The following is a 24904-nucleotide window of genomic DNA, read 5'->3' on the forward strand; positions in this document are numbered from 1 at the left end:
ACAGCCCAAGTGCAGTGACACCAACAAGCTGTAGAAAGTCAATTTAATGATAGAATTTGTTCTTCACATCAGATGTGCTCAGCCCTTGCACTGTGACCAGAGCAGTAAAATGTTGTGCTACCAAAACAAAATAAATGCAACAGCTGCTATGCTAACATTGTTGAGCAATCCAGAAATACTGAAAATTTTAATTTTATAGAGTTTTCACCGTGGAAGAACTTTGCCGATTAGCATTAGGGTTGTTCACAAGCCAGCTGATCCTAGGAATGTATTTTTATTGATGCAATATGCCTTTTAGACAAGTCCCAGAAGACTGCTGATGTCTATAAAATTGCACCTTCGCCTGAATCTTTATTTTTCAGAAAAAGAAAACATGGAAGAGAAACTGGATAAAGGTTAACATACAATGAAATTCTGCACGTACAGGTCATTAGAAGTATTTGGAATGGTCTTATTTTGACTGATTCTGTTGTTAGTCCTGGCTGCTGTGAGTAAAATTACTTTTATTACTAAAAATGAATCAATTGCTTGCATGTTTGTCTAAGTTAAAAGTTAAAGTTTATTTATTAGTCACAAATAAGGCTTACATTAACACTGCAATGAAGTTACTGTAAAATTCCCCTAGTTGCCACACTTGGGCACCTGTTCAGGTCAACGCACCTAACCAGCGCACCTTTCAGACTGTGGGAGGAAACCGGAGCACCCGGAGGAAACCCACGCAGACACAGGGAGAACGTGCAGACTCTGAACAGACAGTGACCCAAGCCAGGAATCGAAACTGGGTCCCTGACACTGTGAGGCAGCAGTGCTAACCACCATGCCGCCCTAGGCTAAACAGTCTAAACTGTTTCTGCATCTTATGGCAGAGATATGAATCTTGTGTTCCTAACTTCTAAAGATAAAATCTTGATTAATAGTTCAGCTATAAGTGGTTTCAACACATTCATAGAATCCCTACAGTACATTGACTTGAGACTTCTTAAAGCTAAAGCTATGCTTTGAATAATCTTCTAACATCCTATGCTGTATCTGAATGGATTTCCTCCTTTTACCATAATGACAGTATATTTATAGCGTCAGTCATCTTATCTTAATATTCCTGTATTTATGGTACCTGGAAGTAGATATTTTTAAAATGAGCCAATTTTTCTTTATGTTCATATTTTCAATGATGTATATGGTATTCTGCTTTTCTTTTTCACTAGAAAACCTACATTGAGCGATGTTTTTTCCAGTTTTACAAAAATGGATTTTGCATGATCAATTAGTACTCAAATGTCATGTAAAAACAGATACTTTATTGCAGAAGCAATTTTGTATAAAAATATTCAGTATTGAGTATTTAAGATACATTTGAAACAGTGTGACATTTGTATACATTTGCATAGTTTTAAAGTTAACAAAAAAAGGTAGTGCCTGGTACATTCAGTTGTAAAAGGTACATTTTTTTTTAGTTAATAAATCAGAACTTTACAGTCCATTATTCTTGGATGCCAAGTTGGTTTAATTTTCTCCCCAGTTATAAAACGATAGAACGACCTTTTGTAGTCCTGTACATCAGTCGCCTTATGTGAGAAACACAAGGCATTTTAATCACTTCTATCTCGAATATAGACAAGGGAGGACAAGAGCAGCAGCTCTGGAGGTTTATTTAAAAAGACCAAGTTCTCAGTTCTAAGCCCATCATAATGCATCCAATTACCATCAATCATAAAAGCAGCAGAATAATGGTGCTCCTCCTTGTTAAAAAGTGTTGCCCCCTCCAGTGTATATCTAGGATCCAGAGAGACAACAGTTAGTTTTTCAAAGTGTACTACTGTTTCAACATTCCTCCCAAGCTCAAACTTTAAACTACTGCAATATTAATATGACCCCATGTTCTGCCAAAAGTTTCCAAAACACAAAATGTATAAAAAAGGTACTCTTGCTTTCAACTTCAAGTCCTCCTACAGTCTCTTTCATTTTTCAATGACTTTGGATTAATGTATTTCCCTCTTCCTTGTTGATGTGGAGATGCCAGTGTTGGACTGGGGTGGGCACAGTAAAGAAGTCTCACAACACCAGGTTAAAGTCCAACAGGTTTATTAGGTACCACAAGCTTTCGGAGCGCTGCCCCTTTGAAAGCTCATGATACCAAATAAATCCGTTGGACTTTAACATGGTGTGGTGAGACTTCTTTCTGTTCTTTATTGATGAACTTTACTTGATCTCCTCACCAGACATTATAAAATTTTCAAGGGTTGTACAAAACTATCCATTCATTCGACATCCCAAAAGGCAATAATCTGACTTCAGAACTCCATATCAAAGTTGTGTTCAAACAGGATAATATGATTATGATTTCTTTCCATATAATAACGATTCAGGCAACATTCATATGGCTAAACAATCCTATGACCAAGACTGATAGCAGTTTATGTCGCGTGAAAGTTTGGTGTTATTTTGCAATTTTGATATTTAGAATGTTTGGTTACTTCTAACTCCACTTCTGCACATAACTCTAAACAGAGATTGCCAATCCCTTCACCAGTATCAATCAGATATTTGGCACAGGTCATAAGATGTAATTTCCAGATTACTTCCAGCTCCAGAAATTCATGAGTATAGAAACAGTAAGACAAAACATTTTGATACATGACTGAAGAAATGATGTTGGAGGGAGGACTTCAGATTCTTGGGGCATTGGGACCTGTTCAAGTTGGACAGGTTGCATCTCAGAGCTGGGATCAATATTCTTGTAAAGAGGTTAACCAGTACTGTTTGGGAGAGGTTAAAACAAGGTGGCAGGCCGTTGGGCACTAGGATGAAATAAAGGTTAAAACAAGGTGCTCACAGGACTGGGAGGATAAATAGCAGTAGTTCAGAAATAGAATGGATCAGACATGGTAAAGGAAGGAATTTAAGAAGGGTTCGGAGAGCATGTGTGCAAATACTTGTGTGGTAAACAAGGTTGATGAGCTGCAGGCACAAGTCACTATGTTGGTTCAAGTGGGTGAGTAAAAAGGAATGTGGTAGTAGGGGACAGTGCAGTGAGGGGGATTAACACTGTTCACTGTAGCAAAGAGCTAAAGACCAGATGACTGTGTGGCCAGGGTTTGGGACATTTGCTCAGAGCTTGAGAGGACAAAACAATTTGGCCTTCCTTTAATCTTTAACAGACCCCTCGCTCAGGCCGATTGTCAGGCAGCTTCAGAATAGGTCATCTAACCCCCTTCATTTTATCCTAAAGTAAAGGCACAGTCCCAAAACAATCTTTTCAACCTTAATTGTGACATTAGTGATAACAATGAAGCATTAAAAACTATAGCCAGACTTACCCCTATTTGCTACTTTCAAAGACAGAATAATGTTAAGATTAAAAAGCCACCAAAAATATGCACCTTAGTTAATGTTTAAATGCATTAAATGCTCAACTAATTTTACTATCCAGAGTGCACAGATACCTTTGGCTAGTGTGAAAAATGCCAAAGTCCTACCTTTGCTTTGCTACAGCCAAATTATATGGGACATAGGCCAATTCCTCAGATTTCCATTGCTCCATATTTAGGATGACAAATGGAGGAGCATCATGACAAAAAATTCTTTGTGTGAATTCACGCTGACCATTACATCTAGAAGAAGAAATGCAGTGAGTAACAGAGATGTATGCTAGAAGCACCAGTCTCAGAGATACCCATTGACCTACATATGATCAAAATAAGACTCAAATAGTGGAAGATTTGACTTCCATTCTGGAACATTTCTGCAGTCCCAATAGCAGGAGTTTTCAGTAAATACGCTTTTAAGGTGGCCTTACATCATAACTCCTTCAAAGAGTGAACAGGTAAACGGGAAAACTCAATTCATGGTATGGAAGAATGAACACCCACTTGTTTAAGCAAAGGTATGGCACAACTTAATACTAAAGCTATTTAATTATAAAGAACACAAAAAAGTATTGCCAACATTTGTCACTGAATTTACTGTGTAGTGGATTGATGGAAAAATGTTTTACTTATTTAAAAAGACCCAGATGAACATGCACATTTTCTTTCCCCGAGAACAGAAAATCATCCACGAGTGAGTTGGTTAATAATTTCCAATCCCTTGGGCTTCCTTAAATTTCCTTGTGGCAATTTTAAGGGAAGGATAGATAAATTTCTGAACAGTAAAGGAATTAAGGGTTATGGTGAGTGGGCGGGTAAGTGGAGCTGAGTCCACAAAAAGATCAGCCATGATCTTACTGAATGGCGGAGCAGGCTCGAGGGGCCAGATGGCCTACTCCTGCTCCTAGTTCTTATGTTCAATCCAAAATTTCTGAACTGTTAATCTTTGGGGCAACTGTTCAAAAAGGTGAGTATTTTCTTTGATAATTTTGGACGTATGTTGAGACAGGTAAGCAGCACAAAGGGGCTTTTGTTTCCTGAGCATCATTTTGATTATTTATTATTCAGCTTCTAAGTCATACCAAATTAACTTGACATTGCCTGCTCGCTGCTTTACTTAAGAACATAAGAAATAGGAGCAGGAGTAGGCCATCTAGCCCCTCGAGCCTGCCCCGCCATTCAATAAGATCATGGCTGATCTGAAGTGGATCAGTTCCACTTACCCGTCTGATCCCTATAACCCCTAATTCCCATACCGATCAGGAATCCATCTATCCGTGATTTAAACATATTCAACAAGGTAGCCTCCACCACTTCAGTGGGCAGAGAATTCCAGAGATTCACCACCCTCTGAGAGAAGAAGTTCCTCCTCAACTCTGTCCTAAACTGACCCCCCTTTATTTTGAGGCTGTGCCCTCTAGTTCTAGCTTCCTTTCTAAGTGGAAAGAATCTCTCCACCTCTACCCTATCCAACCCCTTCATTATCTTATAGGTCTCTATAAGATCCCCCCTCAGCCTTCTAAATTCCAACGAGTACAAACCCAATCTGCTCAGTCTCTCCTCATAATCAACACCCCTCATTACTTAAATGCTGGAACAGCTCCAGCCAGATTCCTATCATAGTAAACCAACCATTTCCTGCAATGGACATTAACCCAACGCAAATGTGTAATTGAGTGATCTGCAAATACATACAGCTTGAGCTCAGTTTATAAGAACATGAAATAAGTCTGTGAACGTACCCAAGTTCTTCGCACAGCTCAGTCCTGGGACAGAATAATTCGTCCACCGCTGCTTGAATTACATCACCCAGGAGAGAATCATGTGAAGGACTTCAGGAAAAAAAAAGAACTTAGCATCCAAATTGGAAGTCATATCATAAACAGTAACACCTGCATATTGTTAAACAAAGACAAAGAATTTCAGACTAAAAATGCTCAGTATCACAGCTAATATATTGATTATAGCATAAAGATTTCAAAACTAGCATTTTTTAATAATACATTTTGTGGTGGGGCTAATTCTAGAAATAATTTCATTGTTTTTAATCATTTTGATTTGTAATCTCATGATGCATCCAATTTTTACATTAGCCATGAAATCAATGAATGTAGTATTTACAAATTCTGGTCATTTTCTTGCAAACTAAGCCTCGCTGGTTTCCTCAAAGTAAGCACATGTTTGTTTTGTGTAGATTTTAATTAATTACTTTATTTGGCTCGCTTCCTTAGTATGTGAAAGCAGAGTTTCAATTCCAACTACTTCCTAAGAACTACCATCCTGCACTGAAGACTTTGAGCTGTCAAGTTAAAAATTCCTCTTTTAACGTGTTAAACATTAAATTTAATAATCTGTACCAATCAGTTTTACTTGCATGCCTTACAAAACGCTGATAAAAAGGTGTTAACTTTGGACTTTACAGTTAGTTGCATAGTTTCTATACCACCCAAGTGGCAATAAATTACCTTATTAAAGATGTTATTGAGTTAATGCAAGTAGGCTTGCATTAACACTGCAGTAAAGTTACTGTGAAAATCCCTGAGTCGCCACACTCCAGCACCTGTTAGGGTACACTAAGGGAGAATTTAGCACGGCCAATCCACCTAACCAGCACATCTTTCGGATTGTGGGAGGAAACCCACGCAGACACGTGGAGAACATGCAAACTCCACACAGACAGTGACCAAAGGCAGAATTGAATTCGGGTCCCTGGCTGTGAGGCAGCAGTGCTAACCACTGTGTCACCATGCCACATATCTGTGTTCAAAATACTTTACACGTAATTCCATGTCAATTAAATGTACAATTCTAGCTTTTCAGGAATATTGAAGGGATACCATGGCAGTCATTTGTTTTTAACAACCCCCAGTATCATGTGAGCGTCAGAACCAATTGATGTATTGCAGTTCAAGAGCAATGTCCAAGACAAGTTTCAATTCTAAAACTACTCATTCATTGTCTGATCTCGACCAACTGTAATCACATTTCCTCCACCCAAGTAATATGTGAATATGCATAGATAAAATTCTAATTAACTAAATATTTGAAAATAACATTCCAACTTTAGCATGACAGCATTTATAGAGTTCTGGCATTTAATGGTATAATGCTACTTCTAAGGACTGGTTCACATGAATTCAATAGCAGAATTATAATTGTTTCAGATAAGTAATTTAAAACAAAATTACGCTTAACTGATAAAATTCCACGTCAGTCAAATGTGATATATCCAAAACTGAAATTTTATAATCATATAAATCTTAACCTATCAAAAGTCTAATATTCTCATTAAAAACTACATTTGTACCAGACAAGGAGATAAATTCAGAGGAATTGCTGCACTCCCAATGACAGAATGAAGCTCTTCGTACTGCATCCAACTTCAAAAGGACATGTCCATTGCACCAGCTTATCTTGTCTCATTTACCACAATTACTTATCGGTTCCTTGGTAACAAATTATTGCAATTTAAGAACATCATTTTTGTCCTGTGAACTCATACCCAATCAGAACAGGGCTTAGAATATCCTAACTTATTTCATACAATCCTCACAGTTTTCTGAATTCAATCAGAGGTACTAAACACAGGTTCCAATGCTGGAAGAAAAAGGTACTACTCAGTCTCCTGTAAAGTTTCACTCAGTAAATAAAGGATCAACCTACGAGATGATAATTGTCTTGCGCTGATCTTCCTGCAAACGTGCTGGACATCTTCCATTCGAACAGTAAGTTTCCTGAATAGTAGACATAAGGTTCTCCAGGTTTCTCGTGAAGTTTTCATGTTCATTTCCAAAAAGATCAATTTCTAGCGAGGCCTTGTGGACTTCTGATTTGTACTGACATTTTTCCATTTTATCCCAAATCCACAACAACTTCACAGTTGTGAATTTACAAGAGTCCATCAAATATAGAAAGCGCTCAACAAATTCCTTTCCCAAGTAGCTTGGTAACTCTCTACGAAAATTCTCATTTTCACTGAGAATTACATACAGCAACATCAAAAACCCATCAATGCTGCAAGTGTTTTTTAGGCTTATCTTAACATATAGTGGAGTGCAAGCCATTGCCTTTTTTCCAGCTTTAATGGTATACACTCCACCCCATGGAAGAACAGGTCTCCAGAATGATCGATCTTCATTTGAATTATTTGTAACAGATGCTCGGATCTCTTCAAATAATGTTTTTGTCCTAGGATAAAAGATAGAAAAAAAAAAGCACTGTACTTAGATATTGATGAAATGATACAAGGTAATATCAATCAATGTAAAGATAAAACATTTTCCAGCTTGGTTATTCTTCATGATGTAGCTATCAGTGTTATTTTATTCCTCATTAAACTAATAGCTAATGTTGTCATATAACAGAGATTATAAAACCAGACCTCAGCATTTAGACAAATCACACTGCTTGAATTCACAAGCAGAAGATTAAATCAACCAGCAGAGATTGTCTGGGAATGCTACAATCTTCACAACAGAACGTGCACTTCAATTATTTTAGTAATTTTATTGTAACCTTTTTACTTGTAATCTACAATTGTTTCAAAGTCTATTCTGGTGCTTTTACAAAAAGAAGATACGTTTAGAAAATTTACCAGTCTATCAATGGATATATTCATTTCATGCAAAAGTAAATACTGCAATGCTGGAAATACTCAGCAGGTCAGGGAGTATCTGTGGAGAGGAAAACAACAGTTAATGTTTCCCTGCTGAAAGGCCACAAACCCGATTTTTTTCTTCCACAGATGCTAATTGGCCTGATGAGTGCTTCCAGCATTTTCTGGTTTTATTCATTTAATGCTGAGGTCATAAAGGTAAGAAACAAGGAGCAGGAATAGGCTATTCGGTCCTTGAGCCTACCACATTAAACCCCATCAGCATATCCCTCCATTCCTCTTTTTCTGATGTTCCCAATAGGCTTGTACTCATCTAGCATCAATGCTATGTAGTAATCTGCATATTCTAACCACTTCAAATAAAGAAGTTCTCCCGAATGCCTTATTGGACTTATTAGTGAATATTTTATATTTAGATCTCCTATGTTCTGGATACTCCCACAAGTGGAAACATCTTCTATCTACTTAATCAAAACCAAAAAAAACTTTTTGGTCACCTCTGTCTTCTGTTTCCTACAGAAAAGTTTGCAAATATGTTCAGTCTAATTATAACCTCTCAGTTCTATCATCCTTGTAAATCACTATTTTCACCCTCTAGATAACTTTCGGAATATGGAAGCCAAAACTGTGCATACTTCTTGAAATGTGGGATAACCAAATTTCTATCTGCTTTTAATTCCTAAAGTACAACTCACCTCCACCACAGCAGCAGCTCAAAATATACAACTAATATAATAGCTCTAATGCGATCTTCCATTCGGATGAAGTTCACAATTCACTACAACATCTACAATTACAATCTTATCTGGCGTTCTCAATTGAATTAAACAGTCATTATTGATAATTCATACACAACTACGTGGGACAGTTAACTTGTGATTTGGAAAAAACAAGTTATGAAAAACAATGGTACCAAACTTTAAAATGAGACAAAAACTCTCTTCCCCTGCCACCAACTTAGCAAATTTCATACCAAACCCTATTCCAAGTTCCAAGATACTAGTCCAACAAGGAGCAGGTGCAAAAACAGAAAATGCTGGAACATCTCAGCAGGTCTGACAGCATCTGTAGAGAGAGGACAGAGCCAACGTTTTGAGTCTGAATGACTCTTCGTCAGAGCTCATTTTCATACTACTGCTATTTTTTTCTTTGCATATCTGGCACTTAATTCAAATTACCCAATTAATTTTTAAACACTAAATTCCTACTTTCCTATTATTAAAGTCAAATTATTGGAATAATTCAGACTTTATTGCCTATAATTACTTCAAATCATCAGGAGTAAATTTATTTGGATCGTCTTTTTTCAAATACAAAGCTCCAACATTCCATAACATTAGGATACTATTTCCCCTCACTCGACATCTTACAAGCAGAAGCAAAAGTATTCAAACTATTAAAAATATTTACATTTTGCAAAGAATTATGACCCAAATATTTGACCAAATTATTTGAAATTATGGGCAGCATAGTGGTTAGCACTGCTGTCTCACAGCCCAGGGACCCTGATTTGACTCCAGCCTGTGTGGAGTTTGCGCGTTCTCCCTGTGTCTGCGTGGGTTTCCTCCGGGTGCTCTGGTTTCCTCCCACAGTTCAAAGATGTGCAGGTTATGTGGATTGGCCATGCTAAATTGCCCTCTAGTGTCCCTAGATGTGTAAGTTAGGTGGATTAGCCAAGGTAAATGAGCGAGGATAAGGGGCTCAGGCAGGCATGAGGATAGGCCTGGGTAAGATGCTCTTTCGGAGAGTCGATGCAGACTCGATGGGCTGAATGACTTCCTTTTGTACTGTAGCAATTCTATGATTCTAAATGCAAAATGTTATATTGTCAATTTTAATACACTGTAGAGATAGGTTATTACGATCGAGATGCAGTGAAGTCTTTGCATACAATTAGAAATTTAACTGCATAACTATTTTCAAAAACACGAATACAAAATCAACTATTTTGTACCCAATGTCTGTAGTTTGAATTTCAAGTTTGGCTTCAAATGAGTATTTTAGGAATATGCAGAAGAGTGTGGCCCTAACTAAATCAAATTATTTTAAACAGACTTAGAGTGACGTCCACACTATATTATGGCTGTCAATTAGAAAACCTCATGCTTGATCTGGCATTGTAACGTCTATTTTAAGCAGGATGTTACCGCTCAAGATACAGAATTTCTTTTATCTAGTGCATGCGTGACAAGGATAGTCAATTAGTTGGTATGTGTTGACATTGCTCTGTACAGACTTTTTTTTAAAAATGAGAATATGCCAAATTTGTGCCTTGCACCAACAAAAAGCAGAATAAGAGGAAATCTGCTTCCTGTTTATATTAATCGCTCAGAATTCATTTCTGGCATTAAGAACTCGGACATATGTGAGGATCATTCATGATTGCCCAGATTACAAGCTTTTATTGCTGCCAAATTCGATGTAATTTTGGTCTGGTGCAACTAATGGATTGCAGTTTAAGTACAAACTGGGGCGTTCATCCAAACTAGCCAATCTACATTATTATATGCACAAACTTATGTTAACAGTTTACATGAGAAGTTCAATATCACTTGACACTGTCTTTATCTAAACCCAAATGATCAACCAACATGCTCTGACAATTCAAATTATAGATACACTATAACATTTTGAAAGAACTTTAACTCAAAATCATGACAGATAAAACTTCTGATTCAAAATATACAAATGAGACTGGTCTCACTCCGATTTTTCTCCTTCCCTGTGCAAAAGGATCTGGCCTCCAGTGAACATCTTCACCACAACAGCCGAGATAGTGAACTTAGTATAGTAGTAGGAGAAACAAAGATAAACTTACATTCTGCCACTCAACCATTTTTCCACCATCCTGTTTAAGGCTCTTCAAAGGGAATCTGAACGGCAATAACAAAGTTACAGATCATCCACCAACTGAAAGGAGGTTATACAATCATCAAAACGTACAGCTCAGAGGGAGGTCAAACATCCTAAGGAGCTCTTTGAAAGAGCAGTCATGCTTAATCCCATACCCTGCTTTTTGTCCATTACCCCGTAAGGTATTGCATCCCCAAGTATCCATCCAACTCTCTTTTAAAATTATCTATGGAATCTTTTATAATACATACAATATACTAAGCAACAAACTCCAAATAGAATCAACAGTATAGATTTTTAAACAGTATTCTGAACTGTTCCCGTAGGGACATAATAGCTGTCACTAAAACTTTGTATAATAGTTTGAATCACACTATCTCAGCGCAAAAGGACAGCCTGTATTATCTTTATTGTTCATGTAATGGACAATTTGAGATGTTATAATCATGAACACAATAAATTTAATTACAAATATATTCTAGTACCGATTCCCCTTTTCTTCATCATAACCTGCTACTAATAGGTTTTTTATAGTGTTAATACCCACAACCAGCTGCATTGAACTGGAGCAAAGCGCAGTAGTAACTTTTGTTATCATACTGTTACGGGCAGAAAACATACATAATTTCAATTTTCTATTTACTTCTCATTTTGTGCGTTAATATAAATGAACCATCCCTGCAGTATTTCTGCAATAGAATGCACTGATCACAGTTCTACAGAACTACCTGTTTCATAAGAAAGTCACTGTTTATTTCAGAAGCAGCAATGACTTTCCTTTTGGCTATGTGTGTGTGCAAGCCAGAGGTTATAAAATGATTTCAACCAAGTGTCAAATTGCTTCAGTAGTATGTGAAGATACTTTGCCTTTAAGAAATATATTTATATTATGTTTCCTGTAAGGGATATGTTTAGAATTCAGATCTGTTTTGCAGGGTGCTGATTTGTCTTGGAAATCAGTAGCTGGGAGAACATGTTAAGTACTCCATTTAGACATAGTGTTTATTTAAGCAGAGCTCATGCATTTGTGTTTACTTAGGTTTCTCCGGGATTTGAGGAGTTTCAGTTTCATTTTAACAATATATGCAGTTGCTGCCTGGGCTGCCAGAAGGAAACATTGTCTCTGACTCTCTCCAGAGGTGTTCTGAAAGCTCCAGGACTGTTAACCTGATTCAAGCAAGTATGCCTGTGTTTTGCTAAATAATTTTAAAGAGGGGGGTTTAAGTCTATAAGAGGAATATTGCTTGAATTGGAACTCAGAGATAAGTTAGCAGTTAAGAATTGTATCTTGCCATGTTTATGGTATTTCTCAATTGTTAAACGTTAAGCTAATTAATTTGTTATAGTTAAATTATGTTGTTAAATAAAGTTTGTTTTGATAAAAGCTTCCCAGTGTGTCAGCCCGAATCGTGCCTGGAATGAATCATCTTATCCTCATTAATGCCAAAATAGAAAATTGTTCAGATCTAGTCTAGCTTCATAATATACCTTGGGGTTTCTGACCTGGTACCCTAATAGGTAGCAATCTGGCATCCACATTTTTAAAAAAATGTAGATTCAAACTTCAATCTAGGAATTGAGCATTTCAATACAGTTTCTGAGATAAGGATAAGATTAAGTAGACAAGGTATATTCGCTGGAGTTTAGAGAAATGAGAGGTAATCTAATTGAGACACAAGGTTCTTAAGGAGCATGAGAGGAGATGCTGAAATAATGTTTTCCCTGGCTGAGAAATATCATGATGTGGAGATGCCGGCGTTGGACTGGGGTAAACACAGCAAGAGTTTTAACAACACCAGGTTAAAGTCCAACAGGTTTATTTGGTAGCAAATGCCATTAGCTTTCGGAGCCCTGCTCCTTCGTCAGATGGAGTGGAAATCTGCTCACAAATAAGGCACAGAGACACAAAATCAAGTTACAGAATACTGATTAGAATGTGAATCTTTACAGCTAATCAAGTCTTAAAGATACAGACAATGTGAGTGGAGGGAGCATTAAGTACAGGTTAAAGAAACGTATATTGTCTCTAGACAGTACACCGGTAGTAGTATGGAGAGTAGTCGATGATGAGTCTGATGGTGGGATGGAACTTGTTGATGTTCCATCCCACCATCAGACCCCTCTCCGGAATCAGCTGCATTCTTGGACACACGCATCTCCATTAAGGACGGTCACCTCAGCACCTCGCTGTACCGCAAGCCCACGGATAACCTCACGATGCTCCACTTCTCCAGCTTCCACCCTAAACACGTTTAAGAAGCCATCCCCTACGGACAAGCCCTCCGTATACACAGGATCTGCTTGGATGAGGAGAATCGCAACAGACACCTCCAGAAGCTGAAAGATGCCCTCATAAGAACACGATATGGCGCTCGACTCATCGATCGACAGTTCCAGCACGCCACAGCGAAAAACCGCACCGACCTCCTCAGAAGACAAACACGGGACACGGTGGACAGAGTACCCTTCGTCGTCCAGTACTTCCCCGGAGCGGAGAAGTGCATCTCCTCCAGAGCCTTCACATGTCATTGATGAAGATGAACATCTCGCCAAGGCCATCCCCACACCCCCACTTCTTGCCTTCAAACAACCGCACAACTTCAAACAGACCATTGTCCGCAGCAAACTACCCAGCCTTCAGGAGAACAGTGACCACGACACCACACAACCCTGCCACAGCAACCTCTGCAAGACGTGCCGGATCATCGACACAGATGCCATCGTCTCACGTGAGAACACCATCTACCAGGTACACGGTACCTACTCTTGCAACTCGGCCAACATTGTCTACCTGATACGCTGCAGGAAAGGATGTCCCGAGGCATGGTACATTGGGGAAACCATGCAGACAACGGATGAACGAACACCACTCGCCAATCACCAGGCAAGACTGTTCTCTTCCTGTGGGGGAGCACTTCAGCGGTCACGGGCATTCAGCCTCTGATCTTTGGGTAAGCGTTCTCCAAGGCGGCCTTCACGACACACGACAGCGCAGAGTCACTGAGCAGAAACTGATAGCCAAGTTCTGCACACATGAGGACGGCCTAAACCGGGATCTTGGGTTCATGTCACACTATCGGTAACCCCCACAGCTAGCCTCCTGGACTTGCAGAATCTCACTGGCTATCCTGTCTGGAGACAATACACATCTCTTTAACCTGTGCCTAATGCTCCCTCCACTCACATTATCTGTATCTTTAAGACGTGATTAGCTGTAAAGATTTGCATTCTAATCAGTATTCTGTAACTTGATTTTGTGTCTCTGAGTGCCTTGTTTGTGAGCAGATTTCCACTCCATCTGACAAAGGAGCAGGGCTCCAAAAGCTAATGGCATTTGCTACCAAATAAACCTGTTGGACTTTAACCTGGTGTTGTTAAAACTGTTACTGAGAAATATCAAACATCGGGGTCACAGTCTCAGAATAAGGTGTCAGCCAATTAGGACTGAGAAGAGGTTAATTTATTATTCAAAGTTTGGAAATCTTTGGTATTCTCTACCCCGGAGGTCGATAGATTTTTCTGTAGTCATGAAATTAAGGGAATCCTACCGGATGGTACAGTTGAGTTGGAGAGTCAGCCATGATCTTGCTGTTGGAGCAGGCATGAATGGTCAACTAACTTGGCTAGCTACTCCAACTCTTATTGCTTTTGATTTTATGTGGGTTTTCTCCAAATGCTCCAGTTTCCTCCCACAGTCCAAAGATGTGCAGGTGAGGTGGATTAGCCATTTAAATGTGCAGGGTTATGGGGATAGGGCAGAGGGGAGGGCCTAGGTGGCATGCTGTTTCAGGGTTGGCGCAGACTCGATGAGCCAAATGATGTCTTTCTGCACTGTAAAGATTCTATGATAGCTGCATTGTTAGAGGTGCTTTCATTTCAATGAGACCTTAAACCTTGTCAGAAGGATAAAAAGATTTCAAAAGAAATAAATTGGTCATTCATCTCATTGCTGCCTCATCTCTGACTCACTGTGCACTGCTGCATTTGCCTAATCAATGTAACCACACTTACAAAAAAAGTCCTGAAGCACCTTCGACATCCAGCAAACATAAAATGCACTGGAAAAATACTATTTATTTCATTCACTGGTCCTTACAAATGCTTCAGACAAGAGGAGAATAGCCAACTGTCCAAAACCATATTGACTAACTTGTTTCAAGAAGCTGTTGGCTTTTTAATTATGTTTTTACAGCCACAGGGGAAAAACAAATTTTATTCATTCGTATGACATGGGCGTTGCTGGCTAGGCCAGCATTTATTGCCCATTCCTAGTTGCTCGAGAAGGTGGTGGTGAGCTGCCTTCTTGAATCGCTGCAGTCCATGTTCTGTGGGTTGCCCCACAATGCTGTTAGGGAGCGAATTCCAAGATTTTGACCCAGTGACTGCGAAGGGACGGCAATATATTTCCAAGTCAGGATGGTGAGTGGCTTGGAGAGAAACTTGCAGGTGGTGTTCCCATTTATCTACTGCCCTTGTCTTTCTAGATGGATGTGGTTGTAGGTTTGGAAGGTGCTGTCTAAGGATCTTTGGTGAATTGCTGCAGTGCATCTTGTAGATAGTACACACTGCAGCTACTGAGCGTCGGTGGTGGAGGGATTGAATGTTTGTAGATATGGTGCCAATCAAGCAGGCTGCTTTGTCCAGGATGGTGTCAAGTTTCTTGTGTTGTTGGAGCTGCACCCATCCAGGCAAGTGGGGAATATTCCATCACGCTCCTGACTTGTGTCTTGTAGGTGGTGGATAGGCTCTGGGACGGCATGGTGGCACAGTGGTTAGCATTGCTGCCTCACGCGCCAGAGACTCAGGTTCAATTCCGAACTTGGGTGACTGTGTGTGGAGTTTGCACATTCTCCCCGTGTCTGCATGGGTTTCCTCCGGATGCTCTGGTTTCCTCCCACAGTCCAAAGATGTGTGGGTTAGGTTGATTGGCCGTGAAAAATCACCCCTTTAGGTGATTAGGAGGGTAAACATATGGGGTTACGGGGATGGGACCTGGGTGGGATTGTTGTCGGTGCAGGTTCGATGGGCCAAATGGCTTCGTCCTGCACTGTAGATTCTATGAGTCAGGAGGTAAGTTACTCGCCGCAGTATTCCTCGCCTCTGACGTGCTCTTGTAGCCACTGTGTTTATGTGGTGAGTCCAGTTGAGTTTCTGGTCAACGGTAGCCCCAAGGATGTTGACAGTGGGGGATTCAGTGATGGTTACACCACTGAATGTTAAGGGGTGGTGGTTAGTGTCTCTCATTGGTGATGGTAACAAATGTTACTTGCCAGTTGTCAGCCCAAGCCTGGATATTGTCCAGATCTTGTTGCACTTGGAACATGGACTGCTTCAGTATCTGAGGAGTCGTGAATGGTGCTGAACATTGTGCAACCATCTGCGAACATCCCCATTTCTGACCTTATGACGGAGGGAAGATCATTGATGAATGTAGGCGGCACGGTAGCACAGTGGTTAGCACTGCTGCTTCACAGCGCCAGGGTCCCGGGTTCGATTCCCGGCTCGGGTCACTGTCTGTGTGGAGTTTGCACATTCTTCTCATGTCTGCGTGGGTTTCCTCCGGGTGCTCCGGTTTCCTCCCACAGTCCAAAGATGTGCGGGTTAGGTTGATTGGCCAGGTTAAAAATTGTCCCTTAGAGTCCTGGGATGCGTAGGTTCGAGGAATTAGCGGGTAAATATGTGGGGGTAGGGCATGGGTGGGATTGTGGTCGGTGCAGACTCGATGGGCCGAATGGCCTCCTTCTGCACTGGAGGATTTCTATGATTCTATGATGAAGCAGCTGAAGTTTGTTGGGCCTAGGATACTATCCTGAGGAACTCCTGCAGAGATGTCCTGGAGCTGAGATGATTGACCCTCCGCAACCACAACCATCTTCCTATGGACCAGGTATGACTCCAACCAGCGGAGTGTTTGCCCCCTGATACCTATTGATTCCAGTTTTGCTAGGGCTCCTTGATGCTCCACTCAATTGAATGCAGCCTTGATGTCAAGGGCTGTCACTCTCACCTCACCTCTGCAATTCAGCTCTTTTGTCCATGTTTGAACCAAGGTTGTAATGAGGTCAGGAGCTGATTGACCCTGACGAAACCTAAATTAGTAGTCACTGAGCAGGTGCTGCTTGATAGCACCATTGATGACCCCCTTCCATCACTTTACTGATGATCAGGCGGTAATTGGTCAGGTTGGATTTGTCCTGCTTTTTGTGTACAGGACATACCTGGACAATTTTTCATATTGTTGGACAGATGTTGTAACTGTACTGGAAGAGCTTGGCTAGGAAGTGGCAAGTTCTGGACAAGTCTTCAGTAATATTGCAGGAATGTTATCAGGGCCCATTGCCTTTGCAGTATCCAGTTCCTCCAACCATTTCTTGATATCATGTGGAGTGAATCAAATTAGCTGGAGACTGGCTCGAGATGCTGGGGACCACTGGAGGCGGCCGAGATGGATCATCCACTCTGCACTTCTGGCTGAAGATTGCTGCGAATACTTCAGCTTTATCTTTTGCACTGATGTGCTGGGCTCCTCCATCATTAAGGATGGGGATATTTGTGGAGCCTCCTCCTCCAATGAGTTGTTTAATTGTCCACCACCATTCGCGATTGGATGTGGAAGGACTGCAGAGCTTAGATCTGATCCGTTGGTTGTGGGATCGCTTAGCTCTGTCTATCACTTGCTGTTTTTGCCATTTGGCATGCAAGTAGTCCTGTTTGATAGTTTCACCAGGTTGACACCTCATTCTTAGGTATGCTTGGTGCTGCTCCTGACATGCCCTCCTGCACTCTCCATTGAACCGGGTTGATCCCCTGGTTTGATGGTCATGGTTGAGTGGGGGACATGCCGGGCCTTGAGGTTGCAGATTGTGCTGGAGTACAATTCCACTGCTGTTGATGGCCCACAGCGCCTCATGGATGTCCAGTCTTGAGTTGCTAGATCGGTTTGAAGTCTGTCCCATTTAGCATGGTGATAGTGCCACACAACACGATGCAGGTTATTCTCGATGTGAAAGCAGGACTTCGTCTCCACAAGGACTGTGCGGTGGTCATTCTTACCGATACTGTCATGGACAGATGCAGATTGGTAAGGATGAAGCCGGGACCAGATGGGATGTACCCCAGGTTAGTGTGGGAGGCGAGGGAGGAGATTTGAGCCTCTGGCGATGATCTTTGCGTCATCAATGGCGTCGGGAGAGGTTCCGGAGGATTGCGGATGTGGTTCTGTTATTCAAGAAAGGGAGAAGAGATAGTCCGGGAAATTATAGACCAGTGAGTCTAACCTCAGTGGTTGGCAAGTTGATGGAGAAGATCCTGAGAGGCAGGATTTGTGAACGTCTGGAGAGGAATAGTATGATCATAAATAGCATGCACGGCTTTGTCCAAGGCAGATCATGCCTTCCGAGCCTAATTGAATTTTTTGAAGATGTAACTAGTCACCTAGACGAGGGAAGAGCGGTAGATGTAGTTTATATGGATTTCAGCAAGGCGTTTGATAAGGCGCCCCATGCAAGGCTCATTGAGAAAGTGAAGGGGCATGGGATACAAGGGGACATTGCCTTGTGGATTTAGAACTGGCTTGCCCACAGAAGGCAAAGAGTGGTTGTAGATGGGTCTTTTTCAGTATGGAGGTCGGTCACCAGTGGAGTGCCCCAGGGATCTGTTTTGGGACCCTTGCTCTTTGTGATTTTTATAAATGACCTGGATGAGGAAGTGGAAGGATGGGTTGGCAAGTTTACTGATGACACAAAGGTTGGTGGTGTTGTGGATAGTGTAAAAGGGATGTCAGCAATTGCAACGAGACATAGATAAGATGCAAGACTGGGCAGAGAAGTGGCAGATGGACTTCAACGCAGATAAGTGTGTGGTGGTTCATTTTGGTAGGTTGAATAGGATGAAAGAATATAATATTAAGGGTAAGACGCTTGGCAGTGTGGAAGATCAGAAGGATCTTGGGGTCCGGGTTCATAGGACACTCAAAGCAGCGTCGCAGGTAGAGGCTGTGGTTAAGAAGGCGTATGGAATACTGACCTTCACCAATAGAGGAATTGAGTTTAGAAATCGGGAGATAATGCTGCAGCTGTATAGGACCCTGGTCAGACCCCACCTGGAGTACTGTGCCCAGTTCTGGTTGCCTCATTACAGAAAGGATGTGGAAGCCATAGAAAGGGTGCAGAGGAGATTTACAAGGATGTTGCCTGGGTTAGGTGGCATGCCTTATGAGGATAGGTTGAGAGAGCTAGGTCTTTTCTCCTTGGAGAAGCGAAGGATGAGAGGTGACCTGATAGAGGTGTATAAGATGTTGAGAGGTATTGATAGAGTGGATTCTCAGAGGGTTTTACCCAGGGCTGAAATGGTTGCCACAAGAGGTCACAGGTTTAGGGTGCTGGGGAGTAGGTACAGAGGAGATGTTAGGGGTAAGTTTTTCACTCAGAGGGTGGTGGGTGCGTGGAATCGGCTGCCGGTAGTGGTGGTGGAGTCGGATTTGATAGGGTCTTTTAAGAGACTTTTGGATAAGTTCATGGAAGTTAGCAAGATAGAGGGTTATAGGCAAGCCTAGTAGGTAGGGACATGTTTGGCGCAACTTGTGGGCCGAAGGGCCTGTTTGTGCTGTAGATTTTCTATGTTCTAAGTCAAATAATGTTATTTCCTCTTGTTGGTTACTTCACCACCTGCTGCAGACCCAGTCTAGCAGTTACATCCTTCAGGACCCAACCAGCTCAAATCAGTCGTGCTGCTGCTGAGCCACTTTGGTGGTGGACATTGAAATCCCCCATCCAGAGTACATTTTGTACCCTTGCCACCCCCCAGTGTTGTTCAACATGGAGGAATACTGATTCATCAGCCGAAGGAGGACGGTACGTCCAGGGCAACTAACTCCCTCCTGACTGTATACCACTGTGCCACCTCTGTTGGGTCTGTCCTGCCGGTGGGACAGGACATATCCAGGGATGGTGATGGTGGTGTCTGGAGTGTTACCTGTAAGGTATGATTCCGTGAGAATGACTGTCAGGCTGTTGCTTGACTAGTCTGTGAAACAGCTCTCCCAATTTTGGCACTGGCCCCCAGCTGTTAGTAAGGAGGACTTTGCAGGGTCGACAAGGCTGTTTGTTTTGCCGTTGTCTTTTCCGGTGCCTAGGTCGATGCCAGGTGGTCCATCCAGTTTCATTTCTTTGTTGAGACTTTGTAGCGGTTGTTATAACTGAGTGGCTTGCTAGGCCATTTCAGAGGGCAGTTAAGAGTCAACCACATTGCTGTGGCTCTGAAGTCACATGTACGCCAGACCAGGTAAGGACAGCAGATTTCCTTCCTTAAAAGGACATTAGTGAACCAGATGGGTTTTTCTGACAATCGACAATGGTTTCATGATCATCAGTAGACTCTTAATTCCAGATTTTTTTTTATTGAATTCAAATTCCACCATCTGCCGTGGTGGGATTCGAACCCAGGTCCCAGAATATTATCTGGACAGACCCAGCAGAGGTGGCGGCACAGTGGTATACAGTCAGGAGGGAGTTGCCCTGGACGTACTATCCTCCTTCGGCTGATGAATCAGTATTCCTCCATGTTGAACAACACTGGGGGGTGGCAAGGGTGCAAAATGTACTCTGGATGGGGGATTTCAATGTCCACCACCAAAGTGGCTCAGCAGCAGCACGACTGATTGAGTTGGTTGGGTCCTGAAGGATGTAACTGCTAGACTGGGTCTGCAGCAGGTGGTGAAGTAACCAACAAGAGGAAATAACATTATTTGACTTCATTGGATTAATAGTTGAGTGATAATACCACGAGCCCATCGCCTCCCCTTTAAGTAAGTAATCTTTAAGTAATAATGGAATCAAATGTAAAATCCAGCAGCTCCCATCTTAAAAATCCAGCACTTAATATTTTAATGGTGGTTTCAATTATGGGCAGAAAAATAAGTTTGTATTTCACGATTTGCCTAGAAATACATTCAGAGCCCTGATTAAAAACAGTACCGCAGTAAACTCAGCATCCTCAAGTAGAAATGACAGTTCTTGTAGTGGGCCAACTTCAAATAGTGCTCTTTAAAAAAAAACTGCCAGTACACATTTAGAAATAACATTTACTTCAACATTTGTTTGGCCAATACTAAATTAAAATTCTCAGGTTTTGAATTTCAGCTATGTTTCATTCTTAAAGGTTTTCTGTACAACTTCACAGAGGCATGACATTAGAAAATCCAGTAACAACGTTCCTTCCAATGGCCACCTAAGACTAGTTAAAAACTACTAAAACAATGATATCAATGCACTTGCAATTAAACTATGGAGCTGTTATAACTATAATCTTTAGGAGTTTAGATAAAATCATAATTCCACAACTGCATCAGCCATAGCATACAGGGTGTTCTATCCTGTAGTTCACAAAAAATTGAGAAACAAGCTGAACATAAAAGGTTCAAAGGAAGTATTAAAAGAGACTGGCACTCATAAATGGAAATTCTAAAATCTTCTTCAGGCACGTAAATAGTAAAAGAGTGGTAAAAGGAGAAGTAGGACCAATTAGGAACCAAAAAGGAGATTTATGCAGGATGACAGAGGGCATAGCTAAGGTATTCAATGAATACTTTGTATGTGTTTACCAAGGAAGAAGATTCCAACCAGTCCATGGTGAAAGAGGATGAAATCCAGTCAAAAGAGCAGTTTAAAATTGCTGAGGAGGAGGTGGTGTATACTTAAAGTTCATAAGATACCAGGACCAGCGAGATGCGTCCAAGAACACTGAGTGGGAGTAGAAATTACAGACACAAAGAACAAAGAACAATACAGCACAGGAACAGGCCCTTCGTCCCTCCAAGCCCGTGCCGCTCCCTGGTCCAAACTAGACCATTCTTTTGTATCCCTCCATTCCCACTCCGTTCATATGGCTATCTAGATAAGTCTTAAACGTTCGCAGTGTCCCCGCCTCCATCACCTTGCCTGGCAGCGCATTCCAAGCCCCCACCAACCTTTGTGTAAAATATGTCCTTCTGATATCTGTGTTAAACCTCCCCCCCCTTCACCGTGAACCTATGACCCCTCGTGAACGTCACCACTGACCTGGGGAAAAGCTTCCCACCGTTCACCCTATCTATGCCTTTCATAATTTTATACACCTCTACTAAGTCTCCCCTCATCCTCCGTCTTTCCAGGGAGAACAACCCCAGTTTACCCAATCTCTCCTCATAACTAAGCCCCTCCATACCAGGCAACATCCTGGTAAACCTCCTCTGTACTCTCTCCAAAGTCTCCACATCCTTCTGGTAGTGTGGCGACCAGAACGGGACGCAGTATTCCAAATGCGGCCGAACCAACGTTCTATACATTTGCAACATCAGACCCCAACTTTTATACTCTATGCCCCGTCCTATAAAGGCAAGCATGCCATATGCCTTCTTCACCACCTTCTCCACCTGTGACGTCACCTTCAAGGATCTGTGGACTTGCACACCCAGGTCCCTCTGCGTATCTACACCCTTTATGGTTCTGCCATTTATCGTATAGCTCCTCCCTACATTAGTTCTACCAAAATGCATCACTTCGCATTTATCAGGATTGAACTCCATCTGCCATTTCTTTGCCCAAATTTCCAGCCTATCTATATCCTTCTGTAGCTTCTGACAATGCTCCTCACTATCTGCACTGGCCATAATTTTTCAATCTTCCTTAGGCTCAAGGACTAGATAATTCAAACATTACACTCTTTTTCAAAAAAAGTTTGGCCTTAGCTGGAGTATTGCTTGCAGTTCTGGGCGCTGCATTTTAGGGAAATGTGAAGGCACTGGAGAAAGTGCAGAAAAGATTCACGAGAACAGTGTTCAGGAATTTCCATTACAAATATAGGTTGGACAAGTTGGGAATGTTTTCCCTCAGAGAAAAAAAAGGCTGAGGGGAGATTTGATAAAGGTAGTCAAATTTCTGAGCGGTTTGGATAGAAAAACTGTTCCCACTCTTGAAAGAATCAAGAATGAAAGTGCACTGATTTAAAGTAATTCACAAAAACGATGGGGAAAAAATATTTTCACACAGCGACAGTCAAGGTCTGGAATGCACTGCCCAAGTGTGTGGTTGAGACATGTTCAATTGCAGCATTCAAAAGGAATTAGACTGTTATCTGAAAAGGAGGAATGTGTAGGATTATGGGGAGTAGGCGAGAGAATGGCACTTAGGGAGTTGCTCATATAGAGAGCTGGTGCAAACATGATGGGCCACATGGCCTCCTCCTGGACTGTAACAATTGTGATTCTGGGGCAAAACTAGAGCGTAGATATGAGCTGTATAAAAGTGCAATAAAAGCTGCATTAACGGCGGAGGGCGAGAGAGAGTGCGTAGAGATCTGTGGGGGCGGGGTGGTAGTGGGCGGAACAAGATATCAAATTGTCCAAGAAGGGTTAAATGTCTGCAAGCGACTCCTGCATCCTCCAAAATAGTACTTAGGTTCAGGAAGAATATATCGTCCAGTACACTAACATTTCTGAATCATACTTCAGCACGGGGGAAACAACTACAACACTTTATTAACGTGCAATGATTGTAACTTTTACTTTTAAATCTGGGTGTTAGACCATGCCACCATTAAGAAACTTTGCAATGTTTTTAATATTTGTACATCTCGATTTATTCAATCCCTTCCCCAATTCTCAATAAGACAGCAGTGCAAAACTCACAGGCATATCTTGACATTGCGAGGTTTTTTTTTGGGGGGGGGGGGGGGAAAGAGGACGGTACGAACTAAACAAACTTCGAAAACAAAGTTGTGTGATACGCCTTCGTGAAATAAAGCTGCATAGAAATTCATTTCGGCCCGATCTACTGTCTTTATATATAGAGAAATCTGACCGGACTCGGGTTGCAATTTTCTAAATTAAGGCGTGACTGAGGATGTTTTGAAAGCTGCAACCAGAGTGAGGCCCAAGTGACAAACACACCTCCTGCAGCCAGTGAACTCTGTGGACAACTTATACAGCAATTCACCCCCTCACCCCCCCCCCCATTTTATCGTTAAATGTGATTTATTTTTACCTCTCAGGCTGGCAATATCCTTTGCCCGTCTGCTTCAAGAAGTGGTGGGCTTCGCCTGCCGTTCCCACAACATTCACGCCATAAGGCACAGAGATGGCGTCCATGTCACCATCGGTCACTCGCTGTAAACATGTCGCCGCCGCCACTCGCCCCCTCGCCGCCTGCTCTTGTTATTGTGCAACGTCATCAGCCCGTCCCGGCGCACACCGCGCCACACCCCCGCCCGGGGGCCAAGGGGCGGCGGGCCTCATCCTGGAGGGGCGGGGCTTATCGTGGAGGGGCGGGGCTCATCATGGAGATACGCGGGGCGGGGACAGGGGGCGGGGCCTCATCCTGGAGGGGCGGGGACAGGGGGGGGGCGGACTTCATCCTGGAGGGACGGGGTCGAGGGCGGGGCTCCGCTGAGCGCGGGGGCTCCGCTGAGCGCGTGAGCTCCTGCACGTTTCCACCAGTGGCGCGAGATGAGCTGGGGGTTTGTTGCTAGTGATTGGCACCTGCAGCAGCTGGGGTGGGGGCAACCTGTCTGTGGTCTGTCATTCCAAGCTGGGGGAGGTGATGGCAAAGTGGTATTATAACTAGACTATTTAATCCAGCTAATGTTCTGGGCTCCCGGGATTAAATCCATTGCCGATTGTTGGAAATCATAGAATCCCTACAGTGCGTATAGAAGGATGCCATTTGGCCCATCGAGCCTCCACCAACACAAATCCCACCCATACCCTATCCTCATAATCCCATGTATTCACCCTGCTTGTCCCCCGACAAACCCTAAGGGGGAATTTAACTTGGCCAATCAACCTAACCCACACATCTTTGGACCTTGGGAGAAGACTCACACAGACACGGGCAGAATGTGCAAACTCCATACAGAGTCACCCAAGGCTGGAATTGAACCTGGGTCCCTGGTGCTGTGAGGCAGCAATGCCACTGCAGGGACCATCTGGTTCATTGTCCTTTAGGGAAGGAAATCTGCCGTCCTTACCTGGTCTGGCCTACATGTGACTCCAGAGCTGCAGCAATTTGGTTGACTCTCAACTGTCCTCGGGCAACTA

The 24904-nt window shown here is 42.2% G+C and overlaps 1 protein-coding gene across 3 annotated transcripts; it reads right to left on the reverse strand.

Moving 5' to 3' along the window:
- Window positions 1–1278: 1278 nt before the first annotated feature.
- Window positions 1279–24114, reverse strand: dorip1 (dopamine receptor interacting protein 1). 3 transcript variants are annotated; one of them, XM_078234168.1, is made up of 6 exons: window positions 23853–24114; window positions 10799–10853; window positions 7029–7553; window positions 5108–5197; window positions 3477–3611; window positions 1279–1773 (listed from the first exon to the last, which is right to left on the reverse strand). In XM_078234168.1, the coding sequence occupies exons 2-6, from the start codon at window positions 10825–10827 to the stop codon at window positions 1590–1592; spliced, it is 963 nt and encodes a 320-aa protein (XP_078090294.1). In that variant the 5' UTR covers window positions 10828–10853; window positions 23853–24114; the 3' UTR covers window positions 1279–1589. The 3 variants fall into 3 exon arrangements, with proteins under 3 accessions (XP_078090294.1, XP_078090293.1, XP_078090295.1); XM_078234167.1 differs by lacking the exon at window positions 10799–10853; XM_078234169.1 differs by lacking the exons at window positions 3477–3611; window positions 10799–10853 and having other exon boundaries at window positions 23853–24085.
- Window positions 24115–24904: the final 790 nt, after the last annotated feature.

This window comes from Mustelus asterias, chromosome 18 (assembly GCF_964213995.1).
Source record: "Mustelus asterias chromosome 18, sMusAst1.hap1.1, whole genome shotgun sequence".
NCBI lineage: Eukaryota > Metazoa > Chordata > Chondrichthyes > Carcharhiniformes > Triakidae > Mustelus > Mustelus asterias.